Genomic DNA, 9,144 nt, shown 5'->3' with positions numbered 1-9,144 from the left:
GGCTGTCCTGGAACTCACTTTGTAGACAAGGCTGGCCTTAAACTCATAAGTCTGCCTGCCTCTGCCTCCCCCAAGTGCTGAGATTAAAGGCATGTGCCGCCACTGCCCGGCATTCAGTTGGGACATTTTGATGGAGCTGTGTTGCTGAAAGTTTTTCTTCTCTCTGATGGCAAACACATTCATTTTAAAAAGACAATGATTGAGTGAAAGATTATGTGGAGTTTGGGGAAGAAATCATGCGATCTAATTTGTTGTACCAATTTATAATGCAGATATAAAAAGCATCAAATTCTCCCTCATGAAATTCACTTGCATTTAGAGGAGCTTAATAAAATGCGAAGGTGAATAAATTACTAATACTAATTGGTTTCCAAAGGCAAATGTGTGCTAATTTCCCCTATATCTAGAAAAGGAAAATGTGTAACAAGCCTATGAATATGCAAATAATGGCACTAACCACCTGCTTAATGACAAGGGCAAGTACAACCTGTTTCTGTTACATTATTCATTTTCTATTTATTAAGAAATTTGAATACTTGATGTTTGCTGAACAGCCATAGAACAGGTGTTTACTCCAGAAACCCTTGCTGTTTTAAAGCTGTTTGCATCTAAAGGAGCATAAGGGCAGATCCCGACACGGAGCAAATCTAACTGTAAACCCAAGTTTTTAGGCTCAAAGATCACAATGTTTACATTTTTCATGGGAAACACTATCTTTTGAAATAGTAAGAAATTCAGGGACGTTTTTATTAAGAGTTGAAAATTATTATTCTTGGAAGCTACCTAACATTCCTGAAATCTCAGTTTCCAATTCAACCCAGCATTAAAAATGCATATTATTTTGAGCCCAATCATATATGAACCTTATGGAGGTATTCACATATATAAGAGTTATGAGTTAGTAACTTCTCAAAAAGTCAAATCATATCTCTAAGAGTCTAAAACAAAGTATGGATGTGGAATTTACCTTGTGTTTAGACATACCAAGTTAGGCTAAATGAAATACCAATGTTCACAAACATTGTACTCTTACTGACTTTTATACTGAAGATACCCATGTATCTGATTATTAGTACAATAAAATATTACTTTCATTCAATAATTTAGTGATTAAATAGAACAGAAACATGTTTCCTGTATGTACATTTCTGTGTATACATATGTACATATTTATATAAAAAATAAATTTTTAGAATATAACTTGGGCACCTCCAATGATGTTTTAATCTCATAATACATTGTAGAATTCCAAAAGAAAACTGATGTGATATTAATTACTATCATTGGAGAACCTCATAAATTCAGGAATGACATAAGGGTAAACCAACTGCTTTACTTTGTTTCATTTTATTTTATTTTAATAAGGTTGGCTCCATAGGAGGAAGCATGTCCAATCCTGAAAGTCTAGCCAAGAACACATGACTGGAAGCTCATAGTACCCAGAGGTCAATTCGCTATGTTTTTGTTAAATGGACATAGATCTTCCTTGTTCTATACTCAAATTATAGTAAAAATAAGTTTTAAACCCTTAGTAGTTTTAATAAGGTCTAATTCTTGTGTGTACAGGCTATTGCATGTCTGCTTAAATGGAAGTATTGGTGGGTATCCTTGATGCATAAGTGTTCAGTTCATATTTGCTTCAGGGAGAAAATATAACTATCTGAAGATTATAGATATGAGGTAAAAATACTGCTAAACTATAAATTAAAATGAATATAGGATTCAGGATTGTATGCAAATTTGAGAAAAATAAAATAAATATTTGTAGAATTATGAGGAATGACTACTTATCTTAGGAAGATGAAGCTATGGAACACAGAATGAATGCAGCTGTATAGATGGTATACAAGTGGCAGTCAAACATGAGATCTCATGCCATAATTCCACATGAAAATTGCTGGCTTTAATTTCTTTCTTAAAAATTAATTTTGGGGAAGAAAAACCCTTTTAGTACTTGAAGCAGCGTCATGGAATATACTCACTATTGCATCCTATCATAAATTATTAAATTTCCATTAATGAGTTCATGTTTTTAAAACGAGGAAGGTTTTGTTTGCTGGCACAAACATTTCTTTTTTTCACCACTACCAGGCAAACCAAACCAGTGGCAGCATATGGGTCATGAAATGGACACAAATTCTCTTTTGGTCTGAAGAGTAGGAGAGAATAGTAGGAACACTAAGGGCTAATTTTAAGGAGAACTGAAACATATACCTATATTTTGAATCTTTATTCATTTCTATTCATCTAGAAAGCTAAGCCCTCAAAGCATTAGTGCATTGTCTTTCTGGAAACTCTGAGTAAGAAACTATCAAATGACTTAGAAAAAAACCTACAGTTTCATTTGACATAAGAATGGTGGTAACTCAGTAAGTACCTGAAAAAGTTAATTTCAAATCAAATCTTGTCTGAAAATAAACAAATTATACATAAATAACTGTTTCATTAATCTGAGATAATGTAGAGTTCAATGATCCATATTTCATACTCTAAAAAAGAAGAAGCAAGGCTATTAATAACTTCATGGACAAAAGTGAAAACATCTGTTAAAATATGTTAAATAATAAAATAAGGTTAAAGATTATTTATAAAAAAATAAAGTTAAAAACTTTACTATAAAGTTCAATAAAAATGCTACAAAGCCTAAATGAAATATACAGCTCATACAGAACTATATTTGAAAAATTGATTTAAAGTAAACATGTGAGAAAGAATAATGTAAAAGCAGTCAGAGCTATAAAAAGACTGGTTTGGATGGGACAAATAACCACAGATCTCATAATATTAGGCAGAAGTTAATATGCTAAGGCAAACAAAGCACTCACTTCCATGGATATGTACACACTTATGATGAATTATCATACATGTACATATATGCATCCATGAAAAATTCAGTTATGTATGTATTATGTGTGGCTATTTAAACTTTGTGCTATTTGAACACTTTTATAATAAACAAACTACTAAAGAAAACATATATAACCCCTCATTGTCAAGAGTGAGACAAAGTAGTTACATGTTGAAGGAAAAGTAGTCACAATCGTAGCTTATTAACAAGCCACTAACTGAATGCTGTGTCTTTAACTCATCACAGCTCTCTGTTCTCAGTTACTCTCATCCTGCTGTGACTGTCAAACAGATCAATCCTGACACGTTAAAGAGAATATTTCTATTGCTTTCTTACAACTCTTCCCTTAGCTGCATATTCCACAAACAGATCAATCCTGACACTTTAGACAATATTTCTATTGCTTTCTTATAACTCTTCCCTTAGCTGTACATTCTATGTTTTGTAAAGCGTGGGGGCAGGGAGTAGAAACCAAGCAAAGGTATGAAAAGCATCATTTCTGAAAACATTTTTCACCATGAATGTCAAAACAGCATATGGATATTTTGTATAATGGCTGTACATAAAGAAGGCCCTGGAATTTCAATATAATCTATAACTGTGCAGTGCAAGTACTTTATTTCCCTTAAACTTTCACTGTTTAAATTTACTGTAATAAAAAATCATAAATAATCATGATCATAACTATCAAAGATCTAAAGTTCTGGTTATTAAATTTTTTTAATATATAGGATATTTAGTAAGGATGGATTTTAGTGTACTAACAAAGAATGCATTATCAAGGTAATAGGTATAGTCCACTCAACAAGGAGTAGTTACTGGCACTAAAAATTTCGATAGTATATTTATGCTATAATTCTGAGGAGTTTTAAATTTTTCATGGACTCTAAAAAGGAGTGTTGAGATGAGCTCTTTATTTCTAGTTCAAGGAGCTATGGACTTGCTCATCTTCCTGGGGATTAAATTTCTACACAGCATTTATAACATATTCACAGGTTCTTACCAATCACAGATGACGTATCTACACAAATTAGCATTATTTCTTCAAAGTGCTGTTCTAATTAATAAGATTGTATAAGTACAGAAAAAGATCATGAATTTTGCTGAAATGTAGAAAGGTATTTGATACGCAATATCACCCTGTGTAGGAGACCAAGTTCTACACAGAATGAGTATAGGTTTGTATCTTCACCTTAAAATTTGTGAGACCATTTGTAACAGCTGAGAAATTATTAATGAAATTATTTTACAATTTACTACCTATGTTAGAATCTGAAAATGCATACCAATGTGGTTTATTTTAAAATGTGTGCACATATGTTCTTAAACCCGCATGCACGTGCACACACACAAACACACACACACACACACACACACACACACTCTTTCCTGAAAACTAAACTTAGTCTCTTTTTCAAAATCATGTGTACAATAAAAACAGTTCCACATATTCTTGTTTTGAATTTTATGAGGAGAAAGTCCTTTATAACATGCAAATTAGAACAAAATCTCTTTCCCTGAAGATAGGGAATTAGTGTGGATTGCATTTCACTCCTTCCCTTGAAGTACATAAGAGTTTATTACACTTGCATTTAACACAGACAGAAGGACGTTTACAGTCAATTTCTCCTTTAACATATGAAATATAGACGTTTAAAAAGGCTAGCTTTTTCCTTCAGGCACATTTATGTTAGAAATAGTGTAATCACAGAAAATATTCCTGTAACAAGTTTTAAAGTACTAGGGACCATTATGAGTAGTAAATTTGTATACGTTTAGAGATAACTCTAAACACTGATTATTTTAAATTGTTTATGTAAAAGTGAAATCTTATCCTTTAAAAAATGAAACTCAGGTTGATCTGAGAGAGTATAAACAAATGGCTTTAAAGGAACACAGCAGGATAAACGCGTTGTACCCTGACTCGGATTGATGCCACTATAACATTTCAGCTACTGGAGGATGACATCTATAGATGTTCTTATGGAATAATCTCATCTCTTTCAGTAAAAGGGGCTCCTTGTTTAGGTCAGCATAATCTTTACTGAAGAATTGGTGTATCATGTTATTTTTTAATATGTATTAGTGATTATTGGGCCATGACAATGTGAAGTTAATATTACTCACTGTTTACAATATGTCCCTATACTGTATCTTAAAATGTACATTAAGATATTTTTCTTCAACAATATAATATAATTAAGAACAATATAACTAAGAACAATAGAAAACTAGTCAATATGATCTACTCTTATTTGGAGCTTAGAAAGGACAGGGAAAGCACTGTGTGTGTATGTGTGTGTGTGTGTGTGTGTGTGTGTGTGAGAGAGAGAGAGAGAGAGAGAGAGAGAGAGAGAGAGAGAGAGCAAGATGAAGAGACAGAGAGACAGAGAGAGGAAGAGAGGGAAGAGAAGAGTACTCAGAACCTGAGAGATGAAATAATAAGTGTGTACCAACATACTAGAGCAATCTATTAAATTCTTTTGTGTGAACATATGATAAATAGAGAATTCTTCAATAACTTCACTAATGTCGTTCTGAAGAAATCAACATAAATTTACAAGAAACATATAAGTAATGATTCAAGATCCTTACAATTAGAGTTAATTTATTGTATATCATTAAGTTATTTAGAAAAGTAAGAGAGAATTAAAAGAAAATTTGGCTCCTAACACAATTAGTATACCTATAAAATGTTATAATTTATAAGGCATGATGGACCATTTTAAAAGGAAACAAAAATGAGTCATATGTTAAAAATAAACTAAATTTCTTATTACTTTATATGTGCCTGATGAAGTTTTAGATAAGTTGACATCTATGAAATCAACATCACAATATCATAAACTATTGGTCATTCCTACAGTTCCTTTCTCCCTACTTCCCCAATATGTATTATTAGATATACTACCTCTATTATTATTTAGTTTGAAATTTAATGTTGTTAAGCAGTGATCCATGCTATCAATGTATCCTAAAATATATTTTGCCTAATTGAAATTGTATCTTCTGACCGTATCATGTTTTCCCCCTCCCCTGACAACCATCCCATCCTCCTTCAATATATCTGATTATTCCTAGAAATGCATGCAGCCTAATCAAATGGTTTCACTGAGGTTCTTTCTCCCTATGTATGTCTAAGATATTGCTAGTTAAGGATATTTGGAGATTGTGATTAAAATGATTTGATTTTTTACTCCAAGAATCCAACTGAAGGAACTAAATTGTCACATACTTAGGGATAAAAGAAAGAACTAGGTTGAATCATTCATTTAGTTACAGCAAATGTTTCCTCTATTTTAGGATTATGACAATATTGCTTGTTAAGTCGAACAATGATTAACTATGTAAAATAACTTCAGCTTTTCCTAGTGTGTTAATGTTTGTGCTTCTCACTATACCTGACCCCATTTATCTTCTCATATATGATAGGCATAGGTCAACCAGTATGACATGACAAAACACAAAAGATACAGAATCAAAAAATCCCTTCTATTTCTCAGAAAACAAAGATTGCACGGGTAAAAAGTGACTTAAAATATAAATGACATAAAACTTCTAAAAACATCATGAAACTTGGAAAGGGATTTATTCAAGATTGTTATCTGCATCTATCATATTGAATAAACGTGAAAAAACATTCAAATTTTTATACACTTAATGCTCCATAAAGCTAACTTGTTTTCCATTCATATTAGCACAGGAAACTGCTAATGTAGGAGTTACGCAACAGTGAACATGATCCAAAATGTGAAGGGAAAATAGAAGTTTCCAGAAGTTCATTAATTTGAAATTTTACAAATCTTCCCTGTCTAGTTTTATCCATTTGCCTGCAAGTTTGATTATTTCATTCTTTATTACCACCAAATAACACTTTATAGTCTGTATGTATCACATTCAATTATATTTTCCTTGGGTGTAGTACACTCAGGTAGTTCCATTTCCTAACAATCGTAAATAAAGCAGCAAAAAATATGAACACTCCAACATGAACTGAACAAGGTTGATACCAGCAAAAGTGCCAAATTTGATGTGGTAAAGGCCCATTCTAAATATTTAGAAACACTTGAAACACAAAAATAATTTGTTTAAAAAATGTCATAATAATTATACACAATTTGTTTACAAGTCAATATATTTTGAAAATTAGTTTATTGTTATCTCAGTGTTTGGTTTGACCTTGTTCCTGAGGTATGCTGGGGGAGTTGCAATGGTTATATTTCCACTGTATACTTGGCTGAAGCCAACCAATTGTCCAATTGTCAGACTGTCCTCTAGACATTCTTCATAATCTGTTAATGGTCTAGGTTCAGAGGATAACTAAATGTTCTAGCTCCATCTATGTAACGGCAACTGGATAATGGAGAGCAAAATAAACAAACAAACAAACAAACAAAACATTTTGATGAGATCTCTGTGATTTATTAAAAAAAAAAAAGGCAGACAGTGCTGGTGCTTGCCTTTAATCCCAGCACTTGGGAGGCAGAGGCAGGTGGATTTCTGAGTTCGAAGCCAGCTGGATTACAGGGCTACACAGAGAAACCCTGTCTCAAAAAACAAAAACAAAAAACAAAACAAAACAAACAAACAAACAAACAAAACCTCCCCCAATAGCCAAGCAATTAAAAAGTTTTACCTATCAGCTTTAAACAATGACAGTAGCAAGAACTGCCACCCGAAATGAGCATGATCTGTGTTTTAATCAAACTGTAACCATCCTTCGATTTAGATGTGAGAACACAAGTATAGAATTTGTAGTAAGCTCCTATTTGGAGAAATACTGTGGAGTTCCCAGTTTTCTTGATTAAACTAATACCTTACCAAAATTAAAGAAGTAATATTCACTCACCTATTTGTAACAGTATGAAATGTGTAAAGTCAATGATCAATGACCAATTAATTGCAAGATTTCTGTATTTTTATTGCAAAATATCACTTTGTTAATCCTATAGAAATTGAAACTATTCAGATATGAGATATGTACAATTTCATTTTCCTTCTATGTTGTGTTATGTACCCTTTGTCTGTTCAGAATATTCCAGTCATTGTATTTCAACACTTCAAAAATGTCAAGTCAGAAATCTGACAGAGAAAAGTAGAGAGTACTGATATCCCCACTCTTTTATACTTTGACTAGAGGTTCATAATCTAACTGGCATGTACACAGGTAATTTGTTATTAATTTCAATGATGGCTTGTACTGAAATGAGAAATGCCTTTAATTGCACAACTTGAGATAGAAACTTCTATTATTCAAATGTGTGTTTTTAAATCACAAGTTAGAGACAAACTAAATAGGGTTATGAATTTGTATAAATGGTTTGATAAGTACTGAGACCATTTAACTGTTTTGTGATATCTCATTCTGACCTATATATGAAAATAAAAATAAGAACACATTATAGAGAATTCATTTTCCACATGTGTTACATCTGCAACTGTCTTTTCATGACGAGATACAATTAAACTTTCTCTTAACATTCCTTTAGTAAATCAATTTATCTATCTCTTTTTCTTAAAGTAGATGCCTTAAATAGCTGCAAATGTAGTACAATATAAGATACCTGACCTGGCTTATAGACAATTGAGTGTTTGATACCCAAATCTTTAAAATAAAACTTCACTCTCTGAAAACTAAAACAAGGAAAATTTTCAGCTCTACATTAAAGTGACTCTTAAGTAAAATAAGAAAGTGGCTCTGATTTCCCAACCTGACTGCATGAAAAGAAAAGAACTGAAGAAAAATAAGTTATTTATATAGGTGCATCAATATCAGACTTATTATTCACTATATATTGAAATAAATAACTCACTTTGAACTCCATGGGAGCGGACTATCTTCCAGGTTTCTGATGCCACTTCTTTGACATCCACTTGATAGTGATGAATAGGCACACCTCCATGGGAGTCAGGTTTATTGAAGGAGATCTTGGCTGTGGTCTGTGACAGCTCTATAACCTTCACTCCATGGGGACTAGAGGGAACATCTATGAAGAAAACATCCTGGACAGTGAGGATGGATACTACTAACACTTATTTTGCTACAAGAATTAGAAATAAAGTAAAATAGTAATTAATATGTTTAAATTAGAAATGAATTACTTAGTGAGTAATAAAATATTCCTTAATGAGTTTCAGTTATAAACCTTGCACAATGACATGAATGTCTATTCAATATAAAAGAAAAAAATCCATGGGGAAATCAATTGCTATAACCAATATTTGCTTCTACGTTTTCTGTAAATTGCATTTTACTAAAGATAATCAACTAAGACTTTACCTCTCTCTCTCTCTCT

The 9,144-nt window shown here is 32.2% G+C and overlaps 1 protein-coding gene across 2 annotated transcripts in view; it reads right to left on the bottom strand.

Moving 5' to 3' along the window:
* Nucleotides 1-9,144, bottom strand: part of Ncam2 (neural cell adhesion molecule 2) — a 409,274-nt gene that overhangs the window by 76,512 nt on the left and 323,618 nt on the right. For both annotated transcript variants that reach the window (XM_031364293.1, XM_031364292.1), the window contains exon 12: nucleotides 8,662-8,835. In XM_031364293.1, coding sequence (XP_031220153.1) covers nucleotides 8,662-8,835 — 174 coding nt within the window. The remainder of the gene's footprint in view (nucleotides 1-8,661; nucleotides 8,836-9,144) is intronic.

Source organism: Mastomys coucha, unplaced genomic scaffold (genome assembly GCF_008632895.1).
Source record: "Mastomys coucha isolate ucsf_1 unplaced genomic scaffold, UCSF_Mcou_1 pScaffold12, whole genome shotgun sequence".
Classification (NCBI taxonomy): Eukaryota; Metazoa; Chordata; class Mammalia; order Rodentia; family Muridae; genus Mastomys; species Mastomys coucha.
The sequence above is the reverse complement of the archived record's forward strand: the minus strand, read 5'-3'. Positions and strand labels throughout refer to the sequence as shown.